General features: G+C 46.3%; 1 protein-coding gene across 1 annotated transcript in view; it reads right to left on the bottom strand.

The window, feature by feature from the left end:
• Positions 1–697: 697 nt before the first annotated feature.
• The window catches only part of cspg4 (chondroitin sulfate proteoglycan 4), a gene marked incomplete at its 5' end in the record, with an annotated part of 70011 nt that continues 45061 nt past the window's right edge, over positions 698–25647 (bottom strand). The window contains 9 exons of the mRNA XM_080002633.1: positions 698–3607; positions 4113–4296; positions 7346–7506; positions 8648–8779; positions 9187–9385; positions 15884–16060; positions 20173–20454; positions 20616–20804; positions 21724–25272. Of these exons, the coding sequence (XP_079858759.1) occupies positions 1758–3607; positions 4113–4296; positions 7346–7506; positions 8648–8779; positions 9187–9385; positions 15884–16060; positions 20173–20454; positions 20616–20804; positions 21724–25272 (6723 nt within the window). The 3' untranslated portion in view covers positions 698–1757. The remainder of the gene's footprint in view (positions 3608–4112; positions 4297–7345; positions 7507–8647; positions 8780–9186; positions 9386–15883; positions 16061–20172; positions 20455–20615; positions 20805–21723; positions 25273–25647) is intronic.

Here is a 25647-nt window from a genome sequence, read left to right as displayed (position 1 = left end):
CTTCCTGAGATCTCAGCTGTCACTGGAGTTCTGCTTTAAAAAAAACAACAACAACTAAAGGACATAAACAAAAGGAACTACAAAAATAGACGACAAAATATGAAGGTGAATATAGGAAAGAAATCGTTGTGTCCTCAGTATAAAATGAAGAAGGCGTCGTCACCACACACGATAAAGGAAATGTACAACAAACAGCTTAAATGTAGCTCTCAGAAAAAACATCTTTTAAAGTAACTGAGCGTGTAATAAGAAGAGGATTAAAAAATAAAACCCCAAAAGTTATCGACCCACTTTTCGACCTTTCCATCCTTTTTGCCTTTTTTTTTTTCCCCCCTCCAAAGCACCTCCTCCCACATTCAGACAACTCAGACCATAATTCAGGAATCAACAATAGATCAATTGTAGCTTTAAGACACGGTGTAATTTCCTATTTAGATAACATATGGAATGTAGCACGTCACAATAAGCTTTCTTTTAACGAACACTAAATGCACCGTTGATCTCATTAAATTCAGGGAGAATTAAATTGATTTATTTGGAATCAGTCTCGCCTGTGAAGTATGTTCTAAATGTTTCCCAGCCTACCAGCAGCTCCTCTCAGTTTGGATAGAATCTGAAGCCTGCTTCACACCGAATGCGTATCCTTATCCTACAGTCGGACCCCCCCCCCCCCCCCCCCGCCCCTAAATCTCCCTTTTTATATGGTGTTTGCAAAGTGCAAACAAAAAAAATCAGCACTATTCACTGACATAAAGAGATTTACTTCTTGTGAATATGGTGACATCCAATGTTAATGTTGACAACGTCCTTATTTCTGTACGTGAGTTATTTACTCCGTTTTAAGCCCAGTTCCAATAAAAAAAACTTGACGTCACTCCAGGTCGTACTGTCGGACCCAAACTTGTCGCATGAGCTGAAAAATCAAAAAAAATAAAAATAAAATCCCGGAACATTTGAACAGACGTGGACAGACGTCGTGTGTCGCATTCAGTGTGAAGCACGCATTCTTTTGCAGGCTTTGGGGAACTGGAACTTCAACCTCCTGTTGGAAAACTTCCTGCCGGCGCTGGAGGAGGAAGTACGTTCCGCCTGGCTCTGTGCTCATTGCGGTGCATTTCTACAAGCACTTGGAAAGCATGAACAGTTTTGGAAGAAAGTGGAATTCAATTTCAATAAAATTGACACTTTTTGGAGCGAACCTCTAGTTTTCAATGTCTCCTAATAGCTCTCTGCTTAGCTGGGAGGAAAGCAAAAACAGACTTATTGTGTTAAAAACAGGAAACTGAGAAACAGAATCATGGTCTCTCTCATCCTGCGATATATATCTACCGCGGGGTTTGACGTATGTACACGTTAATTCGACGACCAAAACGATCACCAAATCTTAAATTACTTCCGTAGTCGTTTTGGAATACATCGACAGAATGAATTGGCAGAGCGCACTTAAAATAAAACTTTTTTGCAAACACACAAAGCGTGTTTATGTCCTTGTCGGTACCCTTTGACAAAAGAGGATGATAAAACTAAAATAAATAGACGTAGCTAAAGCCTCCTGCAGATTGGAGGCTGCCTCTTCAATTGCCAATGGATATTCAGTGTTTGATAGCCTGAGAATTGGTCCACAGATTGAGCAAAGTGAGTTAACAGACCAGAAAGTACATTTAAAATCTATTGCTGCGGCAAGAGGTCTTTAATACAAAGCGAGAATAACTCTTGAGGCAGTGTTGCAAACATCTGAGGATCTGCCTCTTCGGGTCTCACACCCAGTACTGGTTCTTTTTCAAGGCGGGGTTTGTCGTCCGACAGTGCTGCAGCAGCTCGGGGTCCGTGTCTTTGGAATCCATGGAGGACATGGGGATGTTATTGGCCGCGTCCGTTTTGCGAAAGGTTTCCGCGCTGGCCACCTCTCCATTTTTGGGTTTGAAGGCTGGCGTTTGGACGTTATGCTTCCCCGTCTTGTTTTTGCGTATCAGGTAATAAGCCAAGATGGCCGCCAGGAGAAGCAGAAGGAGGATGACCAGGATAGGAATTAAGATGGACCATAGGTTGTTGCGCCGGGTCACCGGTTTTCTGCCCAATCCAGGGGAGGTAGTGGTCAGACCGTCCCCATCCCCATTACCCCTCCTGGGGCTAGCTGGAGTGTCCCAAGGCGACCCCGCCCCATTAGGCAGGTCATTTCCTTCCACATAGGGTGATTCGGGAGGCACCCTTAACAGAGTGGCCGGGTAGAGCCCAGAGGCGTTGTAGGGGCCCGTCTGGAAGAAAAGCACACATTCTGCAGGAGGGACCCCATGAGCCTTGAGCAGGAACCGGGCCTCGTCCTGGGCAACCCCATCCCCAGAATCTGCAGAGCTGTCGGGGATCTCCATGGCCACGCGGCCCTCGTCCAGGTCCCGTTGGCTGAATGTATCCACTGGCTGGCCTGCCCCAGGACCTCCGGACCTCACGAAGCGAGCACCTTGTGGCTGCTGGATGACACTGAACATGGGGAAGGTCCTGGTCTTGTTTGCCAGAGGAGTAGCGTCCAGGAGTTTCCTGTCCAGCTGGACAACAGTGCCCCGGGGTAGAAGTGGATCCTGAGCGATGTTGGCCAGAGGTTGGACGGTGATGTTGAGGACAGAGGACACGTTAGCAGCCCCACTGCGTGCAATGAACGCCACACTGTCTCGAGGGGAAGTGGATTTGACAAAGCGCACGCTGACTCTGCCCTCTTTGATTTGGGTTTGGGTGAAGGCAGAGGTGGCCTGTCGGTCCACCATGACAGCAGCGTATTTGGGTGCGTTGGTGATGGTGTAAATGACTTTTTCCTCAATGGGCCCTCCTGTTGTAGCCCGTAATATCTCCTCTGTTATCAGGGTCTCGTCGTCCCCTTGCTTCACCTTGATCTCCGGGGCTTTGGCCAGCACCAGCGTGCGAGCCAAGACACCGATGTGAAGCGTGTGTGGCTCTGTCTGGTGTTTCCCATCCCACACAACAAACTCCACAAAGCCATCGGCCAGGCTGCCGTCACTGATGAAGCCTACTTGTCCGTGGTTGACCATTTCCTGTGTGAACTCAGAGATGGGGTCATTGGTGCGCGAGTCCACCAGTCTTCCGTTGGCGGGGGCTTTGGTCACCTTGAAGTGCACCTCGTCCGGTGGACTGTCCTCGTCCCGGGTGTTGATATGATTCTTAGTCAAGACGGCCATGGATCCCTGCAGAACCTCCAGGAGCATGTCGATGCTGACCAGCTCGGGGGGATTCGAGTCCCGTCGTCTGATGGAGATGTTGAAGGTCTCCTCGAGGACCATGGACTCGGCGGGGGAGGCCGTGGCCTGGCCCTGGGAGTTGAGACGGGCTCTGAAGGAGAAGCTGTCGGAGGGGGCCCCTGAGTCGTCGTGGAGGTACTCCAGCTCGCCCCGAGTCACGTCCTCCTGCAGGAAGTAGGGTGCGTCGCGGGGTAAGTCCGCACCACCCAGGGTGACACGACCATGGGCTGGGAAGCGTCTTATCTCAAAGATGACGTCCAGGAGGCCGCGCTCGGATTCGGGGAGGCTGGCCCTGAGATTGGAGGCATCGAGGATTGAACTGTCAATTGCCTTCCTCTGGCCCTGGACCATCTCCAAACCTGAGGGGAAAATAGAGAAACAGACATTGTCGATACTCTTAAACAAATCATTGCTAGAAATAACTTATGACCCTTTTATATAATGGAAACCCGTCTTACTTGGGCAGCATAAATGTGAAGCTCTCGTTGTATTTGTGTTGGGCTTTTGTGCAAGCACTGCAAAGTATATGGCCATATATTGATCTGAACTAATGTATTCGATTAATTGGACTTATTCATCGCCAAAGGGGGAACGGGGTTGATCACCCTTGCAAGAATACAGTACGTTCCAAAAGGAAAGAATCATTATTATAATCATTAATCATAATCATTACATCTCAGGACTCAACCAATACCAATAAAAAATACATTGCAATGTTAAAATAATGAAAAAAAAAAATTATATTATAACGATTTGTATATGTTAAGGATCATGTAACAGCCAATGCTGAGAAGTTTTCTCCATTTAACTGAAATAACATCATGCAAATAAAGGTGGAATAAAACCCATTTTTAAATCACTGACCTTTGTTCTTCCAGAGCTGGGAGGAGACGTTGCGGTGAGCAGTGAAGTAGGACACGGTGATGGGCAGGACGTGTTGGACGTCCGGGGCTGGTGGGGCCGACAGGACGAGCTCGATGGAGTCCCGCACCACCCAGAAGGGGTCCTCGGGCATCTGGTGCTCGTAGAAGACTGCACCCGACTCCAGCTGGAGGAGGATAGGGAAAGAAAGTTTCAGTTTACAAATTTAGATAAAGTGCTTTACAATTATCAACGCCTATGTTAATTGTGTGTTTTTGTCTATTTGTGTACTTTTGGCTATTTATTATTTAATTTTATTTAAATTTGAACATAGAGATATTTTTTATTTTATTTTTTTCTCCTTTTTTATGCTAATTGTCTGTAGAGAAACGCATCAATCCTCGCCATGACAAATGCCTCATGTATAGTAGAATCAACTGTTTATTTAACTGATTAATAAACTGAATTCTGATTCTAAGTTTTAGGCTGGGCTTGGTTTTTGGGAAAGTTGAAGAACTCAGTTGAATGAGTTCTGCACCCCTGAGTGTTTGGGAGCTGGTGAAACTTTTCACATTAAAACAGCTTTACAGCCATGCATTGTGGCTTTTGGGCCAGTACGCGATTTTATTTTGGTTTCTATTACCGTGTTCACTATATTTTTGGCTCTTTGGATGTTGTTGTTGTTATGAAATTTCTGGATATACTGTGGTCTTCTAAAGATAAACTTGGAACCATTTTTAGCTTCTCAAAACCACGTCATACCTGCGTAAAAATGGTGTAAACTATGTTTTAGAAAACAATAATAAATCAATTGTAACTTTAAGACACACTTTTGTTAAAAATTTTCAGAATGTTTTTCTTTGATTTTGTTTTTATTTTTGAATGGGTATTTCCTGTTTCTTATCTATTGTTTCATAAATGTCTGGAATAAAAATAGTCAATCTTTTTCCGGTTTTACTAATACTATATAGAATGTCAGAAGGGACTTTCTTTCAAATAAACAAGTATAAATGCATCATTGCTATGTATTTATCAATATTATATGTTCAAATAAATCCTCTATATCAATTTGTAAAATAAGGCAGCAAAGTCGAAGCAGGCCAAAAATCGAAATCTACGGGATGAATCAGGACACAGGACAATAAAAACATCTGGACGTTCTAAATGTTTTCTATAAACTCGGGAAATTCCGTCCTAGTTTCCAGCTCAGCTTTTTGGTTTGGCTGCTGGGGATGTGTTGGGGAGCTAGAATGTGATGCTGTGAGGTTGCTGTGTCCTAAACTTAACACACACACACACACACACACACACACACACACACACACACACACACACACACACACACACACACACACACACACACACACACACACACACACACACACACACAGACAGACAGACAGACAGACAGACAGACAGACACACACACACACACACACACACTTCCTCTGCTGAAAATCACAACTAAAATAATTAAATCCCGTTCCCAGCTCAACAGATTATGTGCCTCTGGGCTTCCTTGTACTAAGTGTTTTATTTATTTTAGTAAAATGTGTAGCTATCAGAAGGTTTTAATTTGTTCTATTGCTTTTGCAAGTGGGGTCAGCTGTTAGGAAATTAGGTAAATACTATCATTGGGCTTGATTGGAAATGAGGAGAGGCAAACTAGATTACAACACACTGGGACCATTATACATAAACCCTGACTTTCCGCCATGCTATACTTTCAAAAAATAACCTGATGGCAAATGTGCCTTCGGTTGTGTCAAAATGATTTAAAAATGTTCAATCAAATTAAATGAATCAATTTACCGAAATGCATGGGAAGCTTTAGTCATTAATTCAACGCACCCTTTCATTATTGTGTTGTGGTGGCTTCACAAATGGCTAATTTTTCATCACAGTAATGGATTTACAGTCAACACCAAGTTCCCAGATGAGCGCAACTCTGCCTTGGGATGCGCGCCGCTGTTCCAACAGAGCGCTTTATTTGGTGCACAACGACGACACCTAGTGGTCGGAACGTGAACAACAGGCAGTGACATCCCAAAGTATCCATATTTTTGGAGCAAAATGATGGCCATGTTATGATGGTAAAATGTATCCCCACTAAAATGACATCAAATTTAAAACACATCTATGATTTGTGATATTATAATACATGATATTATATTATTAGGAACTATAAAAGGCTCAGATTGACTGCTTTACTCTGAGCAAAAAACTGTCAAAGGAAATGAATCAACAGAAAGCAGTGCTGCTTTAAAGTGTAGTGACTTAAAAATGACTCATCTCCTGTGTTATCTACACAAAGAAATTGAAATGCACAGCAAGTGTCAAGATGCCCTTCACTTGATAAATAGTTAAAAGCTGTGGCTTGGTTTTTATTATGGGTGAAATAGATTTTACGCCTCCTTACCCGCCTGTATATTTGAAACTGACACTACTAGAATGCCTTCAGTGGCAATCGAGGTTTAGAAAAACACAATTATATTAATAGCTTGTTCTTATGTAAAGTAGAAAATCTGACTATTGTTAAGCTTTAATTATTCAAATATAAATACCAAAACTGTGGTTAATGACTAGATATCTGCCCAAAAGAAAAGCCCACTGCTGTAAAAAAAAAAGAAAAATGTAATTACACAAGATAATCTGATTACGGATGGGGGCGAGGGAAGCTGCATGTTTGCACAGAGAAGCTTCCATCAACCTCCATCTTTTCCTCCATCAGATCCTATATCACAACATCCATCTCATCCGTCATGCTATACTACAACACATTCTCCATCTTGTCTTCCATCCCATTCTCCATCTCATGTTCCTATCGCATGCTTCATCCATCCTCACCTTTCTTCATCCTCACCTCCTGCACATCATCCTCCCATTCCACAACACATTCTCCATCTTATTATCCATCTTATACCTCCATCTCATCCTCCCATCCCATCCATCTTATTTTCCATTCCATCCTGCATCTCATCCTCCATCTCGCCCTCAGTCTCATCCTCCATTTTATACCTCCATCTCATCCTCCCATCCCATCCCCCATCTTATTTTCCATTCTATCCTGCATCGCATGCATCTCTAATCCCCATCACATCCTCCATCTCATCCTCCCACTCCACCCTCCATCTCATTCGCCATCTTATCCTGCAAATCAGACTCCATGTCATCCTCCCATCCCATCCTCCATCACATCCTCCCATCCCCTCCCCCCATCGCCTCCTCCATCTCACCTGCGTCTGGGTGAAGCGCGTGACCTCCTCGTCCTGGTTGCTGTCGTGGACCAGGACCAGGCGTCCCAGTCGCGGCGGGCGAACGAGCGTGAAGCTGATCTCGTCTCCGTCGTCGCTGGTGGCCGCCCCCAGGTTGGAGCTGGTGATGGGCTGCCGCGTTCCTGTGGGGGAACACACACGGAGGGGCTTTTATTTGGGGGGGTGTATTTTAAGCCAATCGAGCGGAACTTGTGAAGGTGGAAGAGGAGTTGGGAAAATCGCCCTCAGCTTCTTGGCGTCGCAGTCAGTCAGTCACTCGTGCGTGGTTCCTCGGAGAACCAATGAAAAGAGGGCTCCCAAATGTAATGTTTGGATAATGTCAAACTTGGATCACAACTCCTGGATGAAAAACTCTATATTCACGGACTACAGAAGCCAATTTTACAAACAGCCAACAGTAGAAACAGGGCCCGGCAATGACGGTTCTTCTGCCACAGCCACATTTTACTATTTACTATAAGCCAAGGACTGTCCCCGCTAACCACATCAAAAACATCATAAACACGTTTAACCGTCCTTATTTCTATGGCCTGCGTACAGTTCTCACTTTGAGAGTGAAACTTGAGCTTGTTCTGATAAACACATTTTTGGTTCTGGCTGGGGCTGATGAATTTGCGCATCCTTGCAATTTTGATCTTGCAACGCAAGAGTTCATTTTCCTTCTTTTTTTTAAGTGGAATTTGAAACGTTTTTTGCCTCTCTCACAGCACACTAGTGTGCCAAAAAAGCACAGTGGTTGAAAAACGCTGTTAAATTGTATATATACGTATATACCTTGTATGTTTAGAAACTTCCGCCAAGATGCAATGGCGAACAAAGACTCTGTTTGGCAAGCAGGCTGAGAAAAATTGGTTAAACTGGCAGAAGTTGAATGGATTTACTCCGCCAATAACTGTGAAACTAGTGAGAATGTCTTAATTTGTATTATAATCATATCGGATAATTACATTTTAAGGTGATTAAAGTTTGACAACCATTTTCTCAGTCTTTCGGCAACTTTTCTGCCAACTTGGCGACCACTTCTAAAAGTTAATGGGAGCAAACTTTGTATTTTCAGGTATATAGATAAACTATAAATTGTATGAAGTGTGTGTGTGTGTGTGTGTGTGTGTGTGTGTGTGTGTGTGTGTGAGTGTGTGTGTGTGTGTGTGTGTATATATATATATATATATATATATATATATATATATAGGGGATCACTGATCAATGTTGAGATTGAGTTCGATTTTGAGACACCTCCAGGATTTTGGAAACACGTCTCACCTGGAAACACCATGAGCTCCTCCTGTGTTTCCATGGTAATGGTGAGCGGCCGGGCGGTGATGACGAAGTGGTAGAGAGGAGACGTGTGCTCTCCATCTGTCACCGTGAAGCTGAAACCTCCAGAGTCGTCACCTGGAGGAGAGAGGGATTCAGTCCGTCCGTCCTCCCACCTATCCTTCTTTCCTTCCTCTATCTATCTATCCGTCTGTCTGTCTTTCTTCCCCCCCTCCCTCCCTCTGTCTGTCTGGCCTTCCTTCCTCTGTCTATCATTACATTATGCCATCCAAGGTCCTTGAGAGGAATGGAGAAACACATTTTTTATGAATGTTGAGTTAAAGCCGAGGCCACATACGAAGCAGAACTTAACTATAATAATAATAATAATAATGAAATGCTACTAATGCAAAAAGGCAGTTCTCCAGCTCCTTAAAAAGCATCTGATGTTTTCGATACTTTCAAATGAAGGCAGTATTTGGACCTGGAGGCTGGGGGCCATAATGGGTGTCGGTCGATTGTCATTACCAAGGCGTCGCCCTCACCCTCATGAATAAAGATGACCTCGCCGTTGTCGACCTGAGCCTGGGTGAAGTTGGCGACGCCGTCCGCGGGCGCCTCCTTCAGCGCCACCACGCCGCCGGTGGGAGCCTCCAGCAGGTAGAGCAGCTGCTCCGCGGGCGTGTCCGCGTCCTCCGTGCTCAACATGCTGGAGGTGATGTCGGCCTCTTCGCCGGCGAGGACCTGATGAATACCAATACGGGGAGGAGGGGGGGTGGGGGGGTGGAGGTGAATCTCTGCGCAGTCCACGTTAGTACAAACAGGTCGTTGTGAAATAGAGGTAAATAATATTAAAAAATAATGGCGGAAGGTGAACAAATGCATTCGATGAGACCCGTCACTGTTTAGGTGCCACGAACAACAAGTTCGGAGACACTGAAGTTATGTTAAACATCATAATTAATAAATGCTATTTAGGGCTAAAGCACTGGTGCCAATGAAAATAGACAGACAGAAATACATAGACAGACATGGACAGACAGACAGACAGCCATAGATAGATAGACAGACTGCCGGATAGACAGAAATAGACGGACAGATAGACAGATCGATATAGACACAGATAGATAGACAGACGGATGGACAGAAATAGACAGACACATAGACAGAGAGATAGATATCGACATACAGTAGATAGATAAACAGACGGATAGGCAGAAATAGACACAGACAGACGTTGGACAGAAATAGACATAGATAGACATAGACAGACGGGTGGATAGACAGACGGGTGGATAGACAGACGGGTGGATAGAGGAAAAACAAGACCGACGAAGGGAGAAGAGCAGCTCACGTTGGGAAACCCCCCAAGTAAATACAAATGAAACGGGGCGCAATCCATCCCGCAGACAGCAACGTTCAAAGGCGCCATTAAAAAGGTTCATTATTTCTCCCACTGCGGCGCTCTGGGTGCTCGTGCTGTGGGGGGGGGGGGAGGTGGTGGAGCAGGTGGAGCAGGCCGTGCAGGGGGAGCTCTAATGGACTTGTAACGGGCGGCCGGCTGGAAGGAGCGTTAATTGAAAGAAATGGTCCAGGTCCCCTGAAAGGGGACGTCAGACATCGGGACCCGGGCGGGGGCGGGGGCGCGGGGCATCGATCTCCACAGCGCCTATCCCCTCCACCTCCACCTCCATCTACTCCGTCCCTCTCTATGCCAACGTCTCCGTCACCCCTTTTCTGCGAAGGTGGGCAGATCGCTCCCGCAGGATGGAGACGGACGTCGTTCCTATTTGATCCTCGTATTCAGGGATAATCGTCGGGAGTGGACGTTTGTTTTGACAGGGAGCGACAGAACCACATTAACACGCGAGTAAATATTTCACGAGCATTGATCGCCGGGCGCTCGCCACCTTTTCGACTTCGCTAAATTACTTTTCTCCTTCTGTTACCTGCGCCATTTTTCAATTGTGTGAAATGAGCCACCCCGCCCGCCACCCCCTCCCTCCCTGCACCGCCCGTAGCATCACATTTATGTTCTCCGCCCATCGCGGCTCCATCCCGGCTCCGTCTCGGTGACAGACGGCGTCATCCGTCAGAGGGAAACGTGGCGCTCCGCGGTCACAGCCTCAGAACCTGTCTGCTGCTCCCTGTCCGGTGGCCGTTTCCATAACGATCCGTTAAAAAACACACACACACAGCGGCCCACGCTGAGCGCTGCAGTCCTCTCAGACTTAAGACTAGACTGCTGGTTGAAAAGCCACGTGTGTGTGTGTGAATGTGTGTGTGTGTGCGTGTGTGCGTTCGCGTGTGTGCGTGTGCGTGCGTGTGTGTTTTGGCTCTCACTGCACCGCCTCTGATAAAGCCGTAAGAAATGACCTACTTTTGCAGGAATCTTTATCTGAACATCTCTTCAATGGGAACATTTCGCAGCGAAAACATCGTGCTTTTCAGATCCTATCAGGTTTTTCGGCTGCCAAGCTTAACGCAAGCTTAACGCCCACTGGTGCAGACAGGATTTTGACCACTTCTAATAATACTAAGCTGCAGAGGGACTCTGTATCTGTGTATATATATATATATATATATATATATATATATATATATATACGCACAGTTACCATAGTAATAGCAACTACTGCCTTGTTAGCGCACGACCCTGGGGGATTGTCCTTTATCAATGAAGCAGCGAAGCAATTAACATTTACCTCCATAACCAGACTGAAGTGTCTGTTAAAGCGTGTGACCATTAAAAGTCTGATTGTTTTTCTTTCATCTCGTCTTCATGGTCTTTTTCTTTCTCTCCCCCCCCCGCCCCCAACTTTCTGCTCAATTCACCAAGGGAAACAAACCAAGTCTGCGGACGTTTCTTGCTCTCGCTCGTCTCATCAAATTCACATCAGCAGAACCTCTGAATAGGAGGCGCTCGTCCAAATCAGCCCGGCTTCGACAATCACTCTGGGAAACGCCTGTGCCTGCGCGCGGGAGTTTGACCGCCCGCCCGAGTTTGCCGCCGATCAACCGCCGCGGACGTCTCCCCAGTCCCTGGCCGGAGAGGCGTCTCCGGCCAGCGGCCCGTCGTTAAAGAAGCGGCGGCGGTAAAACCTCTCTCTCTCCCTCTCTCCCTCTCTCTCTCTCCCTCTCTCTCTCTCTCCTTATCTGCCAATGTGGAACAACGCCACGTCTACTTAGCGAGTGATGAAGTACAACCAGATGTTCCTCCACCCGCGCCGTTCCTCAGCCTGCGTGCATCCCACAGCCCCGGACACTAGATGGCCTCATCGGCTCGCACCGCGGGGCGGCAGGGTGATAGGGAGACGGCCCCGCAAAGTGATGGTTTATATAACAATCGATATAGTTAGCGGCAGAGAGGGTGGGCTGCAAATTCAATTTGATCCGACACGACGGCCGATAATTCATTTGTTGGGGCGCGGGGGGGTGATGAAGGAGCCGCCGCGGGCAAAAGGAGTTGTTTGTAAGACGACTCGACCGGACGAAACCGCCGGGACTCGGTGGGACGTGGGATGTGGAATCCTCGGCCCCGAGCGGCCCGGGAAACCTGGAGAATCCTGGGGAATGGGACCAGCCGGTCCTGCGCCTCGTCCGTAGGAGGGGGAGGACAAAACAAAACAGAAACAAAAAAGAGCTCAAACGGTGAAATCACAGCTGATTAAACAGCGCCACGACGGACCCGCTGGGACCCGCCCTCCCTCCCGATTCCAAGCACCTCTCCCGCTTTTTAAATGTATTTTTTTATTTTTTTTAAAGAGTGACGCTTTGATATCCAACAGGGTGACAATCGAGGGAAACGTTGGAAGCGGCCGCTCGCCTTCGCTCTCCCCGCCTCTGACTCGGGTGCACGGGACGGTGGGGAGGGAGGAGGATCGGCGTGAAAACAAAGGTGTTTTTGGCAGAGAAACGCAGTTCTGCTTGAGCTGGGAAGAGCCGGGAGAGAGAGAGAGAGAGAGAGAGAGAGAGAGAGAGACAGACTCGCGGTCGAAAATAATGACGCAAAACAAAGCACCAAGACAGACAAGACAAAATACCCAAATTAACCGAGCGATAGTGAGACTGGCCAAGGAGGCTGGCTCACCATCCTCGAGACGTGGGCTTTTAAGTGGAGGGGGGAGAGAGACAGACAGCGAGTGCGAGTAATGGAGACCATGTGTCCCCTGACGGCCGGGCCAAGCACTGGGATCAGCGGTGAGCATGAGCAGAGCCTGATGGCGGCCATGTTAGTCATCATGTCTGATCATCCGCCGCGGAGGTCGCTCCACACACACACACACACACTTCCTGCTTTAAATCAATCCCAGCGCCGCCGGGCCTTGCCCTGGCACTGACCCAGCCCGCCGCGCATGCTGAAGCGTCCATTTTTTATGACGTTACGCCGCGCAACCGCAGCAGAAAGTGGCTCGGGGGGGGGGGGGGGGGTGTTTGGGGCTCGCGGATAGCCGGAGTCGGGGATCTGGGGGGGCCGGGCCGGTGCCCTAGCGACTATCCTGGATCCCTCCTCCCCCGCAAAAAAAATACGTGGGGTTGCTAGGAGACAAAAGCCGCAGGCAGCGCGAGGAGGGCCGAGACGCAGAGTTTGGTTTCCACTTCTGTGGGGCTGATTATCGCCGTCCGTTGCCAAACCGCCCAATACACTAGGATTTGTTTTTATTGATCCGACCGAAGCCTCTCCTCTCCGTCTTCAGGAAGACCAGACCTTGGAGCGTCCCGCGGCGCAGCAACCGCGATACCCGCGATTGAATTAAACATGCCATCCAGCCAGACGTCCAACGCAGTATTTGCAATTTGATTTCCAGCATAAGCGAGTTTGGAAGGACATCGCCTGGCTCGGCAACGCGACGCGGTTAATTTGCGGACGAGGGACGCTCATGATTAATCCAGGATCGATTACTCTTCAGTGTTCCGTCACGTCAATCAAGCTTTGCGGATTCAAAAGAATAACTTTGCCCCGATGGGGTCAGGAGGGCTACTGTCATGTACTGCTCTGAAAGCGTCAACGCAAACACAAACGCCGAACCCGGGAGCGTCTACCCTAATTACACTTGTATTTGGTGCCGGGAGTGCGTATTAAACCATAAAGTTTTGATGGCGTGACGCCGTTCTGTCGTTCTTTGTGTGTTGTGTGAGCCAGTTCTCAGCTATTGAACCCATTGAGCCGCTGTGTTTCGTCAAACGCGTCAAAGGTTATGAATATGAAAGTTATTATTTGATTTTGAAAATCACCTCCGCTCTCTTTCTCTTTTTACTTTAGTAACTTTACGGTATACCTAAAACTATTCTCCGGTAACTTCACAGTGCATTGGCTGCAGGCCTGGGAATAGGTTGACCACACTTTAAAACCCTCAAACCGGTACCCTTAAATGCACCGCACATTTGGCACTCTGTTGGGGGCGGGCGGGCGTGGGCGGGTCGTCAACACACCCACGACACTCTTGTCATCAACACGGGTGTAGGTGCTTCAGGCTCATTTCTGCTTGTCTGTATATATGATATTTGTGTACGGTAAACAAGTATAATAGAGACAATTTGGTCGTGAGTGTTGAAAACCGGGACGTTGAGTGTTCTACAGATATCTGTCCGGGCCTCGGCACCAGGGGCGCCGCCAGTGATTTTGGGCCCCACGAAAATATATCACGTTGGGCCCCATCCTCACGTCCTAATCATTTTTTAGGCCCCCTGTCAGTCACAGGCTCTTACTGTAGATTCAGTCCTGCACGGGGACACAGAGGTCCAAAGCGAGGCGGTTGCGGACAAACCGGGGGGTCTGGTCACCGCCTGGGAAGTCTGACCTAACACGGAGCACAAAGCTTGGCCCAGGTAAAGACTTGAGTTTCACAGGAGGATTTCTAAAGAGGTGAAATAAAATCAGCCCTGTCTCAGTCTGTGATGAAATATGATGTTTAAAAATTGGACATTTTCCACTTAACCCGCTGTCATTATATACGCTTACCACTTAACCGTGAACAATTTGTTTTGTTAGATGATTAATGGTGAGTTAAAAGCTATCTTTTATTATGCAAATGATGCCGTTTCTCCAAATTTCCACCCATTTCCCAGAACAAAACCAACAAAAAAAACTGTGCTTTTATTTTGGATCATGTGATCATTTGGATTATGTTCCTCAGTTTCCTCATTGAAAGAAGAGAAAAGAAAGGCACCGTGCCGATCCGTGCGGCGTCGCGCATGGAAGCCCCCCCCCCCCCCGCTCCGCCGTGCCCCATTACACTCAAGGTCATTTTTCCTAATCGTACAAACTAATCAACAGATTAAACTTAAAAACTGATCTTTATGTGTCATGGCACCGAGGGGAAAAAAAAAAAAGAGAATAATGATTAAAAAACCGGATGATTAAAATCCAGTGTGGTCGAGTCGCTCGACGCCTTCATCTCCTACTGTGTTGCTGGTTGCTGGTAGTGTACCAGAAGCCGGCCGGCGTGTCTGCAAATTTGGAGCTGAATTGAAATGCGTGCGTATGGTATCGCGGTGGCAGGCAGCCGGCGCGTGCACAGTGCACCGCACGCAACAGTGAATCACTGAGAGGAACCCCAGGGAAAACAACCTGGTTTTCTATTTCCTACGACCAGGAGCTGCGGCTTCACTCCTCTCCATCGGTACCTTGGCAGCCGGGGGGTACGTGCTTATTTTGATTACTGTAACTTATCTTTCAAATAAAAAAAAACCTGAAACCTGAAAGGGTCACCGGCTGCCGTGTTTTAACGTTCTCCTGCCGGACTATGCTGGGGTGGTCGTCGGTCGAAGTGAAGAGGCGGAATCGCGCGGCGATTGTGACTAAATGGCGGCGGGCCGCTGTGTGTTTCAATGATTCCTACACCGAACGCTTGAATATATCCACGCTTCCCAAACGCAATGGTTTCGCCAAACGGTGGCGAGAGCAGGGCCAAATATCAACTGGGAAATAGCGCCCGGTTGCCCCGGGAAAAAACAGATTTGAGCCTCTGTCGACCATTTTGTGTGGACTGGACGCACTTGTTACCAAAGAGCCCATTATACCTTCCCCTCCTTTCAGAAATCTATCCATTGATCTCACTCAACCATAAAAGACGAAAACTTGGCCACCATTTTGCCAGTCTCGGCAACCGAAAGCTGACTCGGCAATCGCTACAAGTTAGTAGTGCTGTGCGGATCTATCCGTCCGTCTATCCAAAACAAAAAAATAACAAAGCCACATCCAGTTTTTTGGGGGTTTGGACATTCTGAATCTTTCTTCACCTCCATCCCCGTGTTGCGTGTCAGTATGGGCGGCTCGTCGTTGACCGGTACGACGGTGACGGCGATGGTGACCGGGAGGCTGCGGCGCTCCAGCTCGTAGGCCGAGGCGGAGAGCGTGAAGCTGTCCTCCAGGCTCTCCGTGCTGTCGTGCATGTAGAAGATGTAGCCAAGCTTCACCTGGAAACCAAAACACAAAACAAAACGGGAAAGAAAAAAAAAAACACTGTTACACGGGACATTTTTGAGTCGAGAGAGGAAAAAATCAAAATAAAAAACAGACTTCAAATCTACTTTCGGCTGCAGTTTCTTCCCCAATCCTGCAGTGTCATCACTTCCTGACCACAGCAATAGAAATTTAACCTGGCCTCTGGCCAGGTTAAATTTAGGCTTCACTTAGACCTAGATTAGCTCTAATCTTCCTTCTGGAAATCAGATGATGATGAGATGGCTCACAAAACTATTATATATCGATATATTAATTTATTTTGTAGTAGTACCATCTGTGGTGCACTATAAAAATATTTCCATTTTTCTCCATCATTTTTAGAATCGATTGGAATACCGGTATATACTGTGTTTATATATTACTAAGCCCTACTATATCGTTTAGTAGCATGAACTAAGACTTTGATATTGGATATGGGTATTCGGCAAAAGCTAAAGAGCATCTCTGGTGGTCTGAAACCTTGTGCACAACCAAGTGCACAAAGTTAATCATTGTGAAACTATCGTGTAACTACCGTGTAACTATCGAGAAACTACCGTGAAGCTACCACTCATACTGTACGAGCTTAGAACACACCCACACTTGGTTGGGGGCCCGCGGGGTGGGCCCGCGGGGTGGGCCCGCGGGGTGGGCATGCGGGCGGGCGATCCTGGCAGGCTGTGGGCCGTGAGGCCCGTGCCTGGCCCACAGGGGAACTCATCACAGGCGCACACACACCACCCGCACCTGTCTCCAACACCCTCCTGTTTACACCTTTCTCCCTTTCTCTCCTTTCCTGCCGTGCTGCAGCAATCACAGGAAGACGTCATGCGCCCTCGCCGCTGTCCTAACTTTCGGCGACTTGACTAATGATGTTTTGTCAGATGTTTCTGTGTTTGTGTTTTGTCAAGTACATATTGTTGTTTGTCTCAATGTGTCTCACCGGTCATGATCCTCCTCCCCCCTCCAGGAGAAGTAATGATGACAGATCAAAAACATGGTGAGATTGTTCTCCAAAGAGGGGGATTGGTGATCAGATTCATGAAGAGTGGCATTGCAGTTTAAGAATTTTAACTCCACAGTGCACTCCACTCTGCAGATGAACTCAGTCTTGGATGCAATGGGATATAAATACTCTTTTGTATTCCCAGCATGCTGACAGCACAGGTAAAATAAATAAATAAATAAATAAAAATTATATATATATATATATATATATATATATATATATATATATATATATATATATATATATATATATATATAGATGTAGCTTTTGTGTAAGAACTGTTTTATTCATTTAGGGAAACCTTGAATAAGCAAAAGGAACACAATAATATACACACAAAATAAAAACCCATTGTTTTTATAAGGACAGTGTGTTCAACTTGAAGCACGCGGAGATCGCAGGCGTAAAATCCTCCTCACTACGTCCAAAGACTATCGCTATTAGAGCGATCGGCTTTGGACGTTATTGGCAAGGTTCTATTACAGTAATATCTGGCATAGATGTTCTCGCCAAAAAACGTTTTCCATAATTCTCGAAAGTGGGGGGACAAATGTCCCCCCTATTCCGGCGCCCATGAGTGACACAATCCTGTAACTATTTTCGAGCATTGGTACATTGAAGGAATCATATCGTCCAGCACAATGTGTCCTCCTGCCCTATTTTCATGAGGGGAAAGTGAGAGATCTTTTCCCAAATCTCGGAGGAGTTGGAGGAGGAGCAGGCATGGGAGGAGGGGCTGAAAACCTATGTGATGAGAGGGCCCGCACCAAAGAGCAGGAAGTGGCTAATGGCTTCCATGTGTTTGTCGTCCTACTGGAACCCACACACGCCCCCAGCCCCTGCTCCGCCGTTACTGATGGGTGTTTTTGGGACAATCAGTCTCCTCGTAGCACAATAAACAATGGCTAGCGCTGGTTGAACATGTGGCTGTCATATTTAGTCAGGAAAAGCCAAAATGTGCTACCTACGGCTCTAATGGGGAAATGTATTCATTTATCCATAACTTCTGACTAATGCACTTTCCACTCGGTAGTGCACCTACAACACAGCGTGTGAGATTGAGTGGACTTCTGTGGATCCTGGATCATGTTCATCACATTAAACCCAAATCTGATGAAAAATAAGACGTCCTCGCACATGGGGCCTTTTATTATTCTTTTTAAGACTTTTTTTTTTCTTTTTCTTCTAACCACAGATGGAACCTATTGGAAACTTGATCGAGAGCCGAACCTGATTTAATAATAAGGTGTTGGTGGTGGTGGTGGTGTTTTTTTCTCGTATCATTTTCAACTCAAGATTCCCACTCAACCCAGCGAGTGGGGACGTGTGAATGGATCTGGGCGGGTCCTGCGGTGAGCGTCGGGCTGCACCTTCTCTTACTCACACACAGTCCTGACCCACTGTGTCACATCTGTGACACGCCGCACAAATAACGGCTTTACATTCCTTTTTTTGGGGCGGGCTGCTGTTAAGAGCTGGAGTCCTGCACTTTTTTTTTTGTGTGGAAATGCTGAGCACTTATGCTTCCCCGGGGCCGGGGGTGGAGGGGCTGTCTGACTCACTGTTTTTCCCCCCCGCCTTATTTATTTTTTAATTTTTTATTTTTTTTCATTTTGGGCTACTGCTACTGTACCCTTACATAACCCTGTGCCTTGTGGAACTACCCTTAGTTTAGTGCAAATGACTTTACGCCACTATCAGCTAATGTGTCCTGTCCCATGGTAGCAGGGCTCTTGGAACACAAAACCACTGTTCTCCAAATCAGTAAAATTCCAGATGAGGTTGGAGAATGAAAACTGCACACACAATGATAATGAAAGCCACGGCACACTCGGCTCGTTTTTCAATGTGGCATTCATTTGGGGAAAATGGCCCTGTTTAATTCTTGCCATTATAGAAAAATAAATAAATAAAAAAACAGAGAGGAACCACAAACAAAGCGTTTCCCATTACCCAGCATCAGATGTCAGGGATCAGACTCATTCTGTTAAAACAGAATGACAAAACAATTATTTCTAGCCCCAGTTTTCCTCCACAACTACTGATGTAATCTGATTAAACTGAGCCATGACTGCGCCTCGTTCCCAGTTGAGTTTAACCAAACAGTGGGGTCTTTGAGTGTCTGGCGCTCGTACGGTGTGCACACATTATTCTAGGAACATGTTGGGCCCGGCTCCGGGTGCTCCAAGAGCACCGTCAGTTTTTCCACAATGCTTCAGCAAAGGGAACAAAGACGAGGGGGAGCTGGGATGGATGTAAAAGCTATAAGATATGTGACTAACTAGCTCCAGTAAGCTATGTGGTCCTCTCAGAATGCATGAGTTTTTTCCACTGGTAGCCGGTATTCATGTCTCTCTTTTTATATTTTCCTAAAGAAGGGGCCTCTCAACCACATGGCGAGAGACCAGATAACTGTGCGGCGGTCCCAATTTTTTTGCCCTCTCTCTCTCTCTCTCTCTCTGGTACACAGGAATATACACAGAAAATCCAAAGCAGTAGGTTACTTAGGAAAGTTCCATGGTGACGAGGAGCTCCGTAGTTTTCTCAAAAGGCCCACTATGATCAAAGCCACCAGAGGTAGATGTCATTCTGGTGTAATGATAATCAGGATGGAGGTAGGTCACGGAGTAGTTTGTGGCCTCGTGGGGAGCTTAAGCTTCTGGACCAGGAGAAATATGAGTCATGAATTTGCTGTTGAGTTTTTTTCAGCCCATCATGGAAAGCCAGTAGTGCCTAATGACAGGGGAAGGCTGATATTGATTTGAGTTCCGAGCAAATGTGACTTTCACAGTTGCGTGCTGAGAGCCAGCACACAACATTGGCTTTGTATGGGATGGAAAATGTTAGAAGTAGCAGCTTTTTCAGGGATTGCGGGGGAACCTTACGCTCTTGTTCAAGGAACTACTGAACGCAAGCAAGCGAGACTCGTGTTCAACGCGGCGATGTAATCGAGGAACAGCTACATGTATATTGAGAAGGAAATACATAATTTTGTTTGAGATTGTTATATTAGATCTTACAAAGTAACTAGTGTGTTGTTACTTGGGTCATTCCCTAGCCCAATCCGCTGCCTACCTCTTCCCAGGTGAAGTAAGCCAGTTCCTGCACGCTGCCGTCCAGGTAGCGGATGTCCCCGTGCCGTGGGAGCTCCTCCACAAGAAACTCAATATTGGCATTATAGTAGAAGGGGTGGGAGATGTTCAGGATCTCCGTGGTGATCGACACGCCGAGCCCTTCCTTCACGGTGAAATTCAGGGTCTCGACGGGGATGAGCCGGGGCACGATGTTCACAGAGACTTGCAGGTTCTCCACCGTGGTGAAACCGTTAGTGACATCGGCCGTGAAGGCGTCTTTTCCCTGGGAAAACAAAGGACGGCGTAGTAAGTTATTGATATTGGAATGTATTAAACGCGCGGTGCCTGACGCGCACATGCCCTCACACACAACAGCGCTTGTGCTCTCCCTGTGCTGTTACACCGGGGAATATGGAAAGGGAATTGAATTTCATGGCTCTAAACCTGTTCTGACGCAGACACGTAGAGAATGCGTCCCTCGTCGACATCCTCCTGAGTGAAAGCGTGGATGTAGTCCAGCATGGGAGCGACGGTGCTGTCAGAGTTGTTCATCAGCATGACCACATGGCCGAGACGAGGGGGCTCTTTAATGGTGAACACCATCTCTGAGGGCAGGATGTCGGCTTGTTCCACCTGAGAGACAAAACACGATACCAAAAGAATGGACACATTGGCTCCGATGATGCCCAAGCAAACTTTGAGACAATATTTTGTTTGATTTATTAAGTCTGAGCTGAATAATTGAGTGCATACTCAAAAGAGAGGCGGCACATTTTAACCCTTAAATTACGTTATGCTTGTTAACCACGAAGGTTAAGGCTTTACTAAATCGGTATGACGATACAGCTGTATTGGACTCTACTGTGGGATCCATACGTTTTCTTAAACAGTACATTTGTCTATGGGCTTGTGGCTTCAATGCTGAGCACCAAAAACTGTGAAGCTTTACTTTAGATTCCGACAGATATTTTCCAAAATGTTTCTCATTGTTCTCAAACTCCATATATAAACAGATGGATTGCACATTGGCCAAAAATGTAAACTGTATTAATTAGCTTTAAAGACACACTGCAAGCAGAATTATCATATAAGTTACAGAGGGCTCCAGAAACCTCCTCAGGGTATAGTGCTGTTTTCCACATTTAATAGACTGTAATTTAGTACATAAACTAGATTAAAGCAGAGACTCTGCCATGATACTTAGTCCTATTTTCTTGTGGGTGTAATGAGCATTTGGGAGAGCGTTACAAAAAAAAAAAAATTGTACAACATCACGAGAAGGCAGCCTTCATTCGGTCATGTGAGAGCTGTATTCCATAGAGAAAAAAAAGTTTCAAATAACAAAGATGGTATTCAGTGAGGCAGTAATGAGTGCCAAAGTGTATGAATACAGGAGAAATACTGCCTTGTTAAATTAAAGCAACTGCTCACGGTGTACAGTAAGTTTGTCAATTATTGTAGTAATTACCATACACAATTAACTTCAACTCCTGCTGTAGAAATACTTAATTTTGCCTAAGGTAAGTAAAGCAATGCAATAAATGAACAGTACCTTGAGATGGTCCTGGTCGACGACAGTATGTTCTCCTTCATAAGAGATGAGGACCTTATTGGTAACCACCACAGGTTCAGAGAGGTATCCTTGTTTGAATATTTTAATCCTGAATGTGCCTTCCTGTGAATATCCCTTCGCCTGGACGGTGAAGCTAAAGGAGTCCTTGGACCTCAAACTCTCATAATTGTGCTCGTAGGACACAACGCCTTTCTTCAGGTCCTCCTGGGTGAATGTTGAAGCCTCAATGCCACTCACAATGATCCTCCCGTCATTGGGCGCGGTGGTCACTTTAAACTTGATCTCACTGTCATCTCGGATGTCCATGTTGGAGTCGGCGCTGAGCAGCGTGGTGTCCAGCGTCTTAGTGCTGCCATGGTCCATGACAACAATAGTGTTGTTGACCACTTGCAGGTAGGGGTCACCGGCCTGGAGCTGCAGCAGTGCGGTTGTCTGGTGTAATCCATCTGACACCTGCAGTTGGAACCGTTCACTGTCCGCTCCATGGTGAATAAAGAGAATTTTCTTATCTCTCAAGTCAGCTTGGGTGAAGCGGAAAAGCGGCTGAGATGGATTTATGGCTGAGACGGTGTTTCCTGAGAGGATTCCCTCGTGAGCGTAGACAATTTGGGTATCATTGAAATCTGAATCATCGTCTTTGAACTGAATCACATCAGTAGTTAACAAATGCTGTCCATGCCTGACCACATGAAAGACTTTGTCAACAAACCGCACGGGCACATGCTCATTTTTTGTTTGAATGGTTATTCTAAAAATGTCGCTAATTGATGACTGGCTATCAGTTTGGCTGGTTGAATCATCCATTGCGATGAAATGAAACTCATCGCTGACCATCTTGGAGCCATCATGCTTGTAAATAAGTCTTTCGAGTTGGAGATCTTCGTTGCTGAAAACCCTTATTTCCCCATCAAATCTAGGTTGCCCAGGTGGGGACTCCCTTATAAGTTTGCCATACTTTGGATGTTGTATGACTCGATACACAAAATCTGCTGAGCTTGGTGATTGAATCCAGAGGTATTTTTTGCTGAGGATTGTCTCACCACCCTGCAACACAGGCATCTGCTCATTGGTCAGAACAGGAGCGTTTGAATTGGCAAGGATGTTTATTGGATAGGTGTACACGGGAGAGTACTGATCTTCAGCAATGATTCTGAACTGGAACTGGTCCACACTATCCACAGCTCTGCGAACCCGGAGCCTGTAGCTAACATGACTGTCCCAGAGGTCCTGTTGGGTAAAGCTGTCACCCTCAGACAGCTTTCTATCTAATAACTGGAGGCTACCCAGTGTTGGAGGCTTCAGAATGATATATCTCACAGTTTCTGGATCTGGAATTAGTTCTTCGACTTTAGCCTCAAGGCTAGTGTGGCTGATAACCTTCCGTTCCTCTCCCTTTACCATCAGTGGGACGAGGTTGGAGATCTTCACCGGAGCGGGGGTGATCTGGATGACGAAAGTGTTGTTCCGTTGGGAAACCTGCCCGAGGTGGATGTCAAACTGGATAGGCTCAATCACAATGTGGTTCTGGTCACTGGAATCTGTACTAACATATCGAAGGCGGCCCTGATCCAAATCAGATTGATGGAAAGACGTGACCTGCTTGGACATGCCATTACTAGTGGTAATTTGCAATTCTCCATATCTGAGAGGCTGTGTGACGTTGTACAAAACATCTCCATCACGAGGATGAGCTATGACGGCGAGCTGTTGTATTTCTATGGTAGAGTTGCTTCCCTGAGACAAGATAATTCCAGTATTGGTTACTGTAGTCATATGTGGCTGTGTAACAGACATCTTAAAAGTGGTTGATTGACTTATTGAATGTCCGTCTGACACCTCGAAGGTAATATCATCAGCGCTTCCTCCTCTGTGTACAAAACTGATCTTGCCATCTTTTAGCTGCCTGCATGTAAACTCTGTGATACTTGTGCCAGGCTGCTGGTCATTTTCGAAGTAACCAACATCAATGGAATGCTGTGAGGTTACAGTTACAATCAATTCATCACATCGCGTGTCTGAATCAATCATTTTAATGAGGTTGGAACTCAAACGTGTGCGGCCATTCTCTGTGATTAGAATTTCCCCACCACTAAGTTGAGGTATGTCATTGACAGGAATAATCTCAACTGGAAGTATGTATTCATGGGAAGTTTTAAGGCAATCTGGTATGTATCCATTACTGAAGACAGCCACTTCCAACTGGATCTGATCCGCGTACTTTTCATTTCCGTCATGCAGATACTTAATTTTCTTGTTGACAAGATCCAGAAGAGTGAACTTCTGTGTATGTTTTGTGTTGAGATTCATATCAACAAGTCCATACCAGGGATCACTCCGAAGAGTAAAGATGATCTGAGACTGGCGCAGTCCTACAGCTGTTAAATCGAATGTGGGGCTTAAGTTGGTTATATCTAAAAAAGCTTCTCCCCCTTCAGGCACATGCAATGCGGTGACGTCAAGGAGTTTTGTGATATTTCGGAACAGCTCGGGCATGTCATCTGTTGGATAGCAATGCCGATCATTGGCGTCTACATATCTGATCCGAACAGGGGCTGTAGTTGTGGTTGCCTCTGAGTCATAATAACTTGAGTAGTCATAGTCCTCTCCTTCACATTTAACATGAACGTCTTTGGTCACTATAGCATCCTGCAAGCTCCTATCCTTCTGGTTTACTTTGATTTCCCCCAAACATCCAATAAAAGACTCCGATGTTATTTCTTCTTCCATACGATCCAAGAACCCGCTATCGCGGAATAAATCCTTCATTTTTCCTTGGATACCTCCCAAATATAGATTTCCAACTAAGTCCAGTTTGTCTGAGCTGTCCAGAGGGAGCGATGCAGATTGGCTATCAACATTGATGTCAAATGATCTCTGATCGACCTGGATCCTTACTCTATGCCACTGATCATCATCTAGCTGCACATGGGGATTGTCCACTACCTCCATGCCTTTGCCAAGGTCCACCACTCCTTTCAGGAAGCCACCTACAACACCAACAGCAATGAAATCCGACTCACGTCCTGGGTGGAAAACAAGCACCGCATCCTCAATCGTGGTTTTCATGAGGAACTCTAATGTGCGCGCACCCCCGCTAGCTCCACTCCATGTGGAAAAAGATACGAAGGAGTCCGGGCTAATGAAACTGGTGGCCTCCCCGTCGCCAGCCTCAAACTCACTGCTGCAGGTATCCTTGGTGTCATGGCAATCTTTTAACACAGAGTTGAGAATGTCAAATCCGTGGGACTCAAACTTGACCTCAGTCATGCAGCCGCGGAATGGAGGAATGGCCGTGCTGAGGTAGGGGGCATCCAACTCTCCTGTCCCGCCCAGCCAAATGCCCAGGTCAATGTTGAACTCCTCCTCTGGGTCGTCCACAGGGATGAAGGTTGAGAAAAGCTCGTCGATGGTCATGGTGAGTTTGGAGTCATGAAGGGTGACGGAGACTCTGTGTTCCACAAGGTTGTTCAGTTGCACTCCAGGCGTGGAGGTCAGCGTCATCTCCCCAGCCCCCGTGTTCATTCGCACCTATGGGAAAACACAAAGGTTTTAAATCAAATTATATTGTGCAGATATAATATTTGCATTTTACATTTTGTCTTTGAATTTTTAACAATTATGTGAAAGAGCTTTCATAGTAGACTTCACAGAATTAATTTACTCTGTGCAATAGCTCTTATTTTTTACCAATTCTATGAAGGAAAAACTTCTCTTTGTAAAAGCCATAATGAAAATATTTAAGCTTTTACACCTGAATCAGGTTACGTCATCATAATTCTGTACATCATAATATTGTAAAATTGTCAATATTAGTATTTTGCATGAGAATTTAGAAATACATACCAATACAGACACATCAGAGGCTTGTGCAAAATCTAGCCAACTTGACACTTGCTTTCAAGT

The sequence above is a fragment of the Zeus faber genome, assembly GCF_960531495.2.
Source record: "Zeus faber genome assembly, chromosome: 6".
Classification (NCBI taxonomy): domain Eukaryota; kingdom Metazoa; phylum Chordata; class Actinopteri; order Zeiformes; family Zeidae; genus Zeus; species Zeus faber.
The sequence above is the reverse complement of the archived record's forward strand: the minus strand, read 5'-3'. Positions and strand labels throughout refer to the sequence as shown.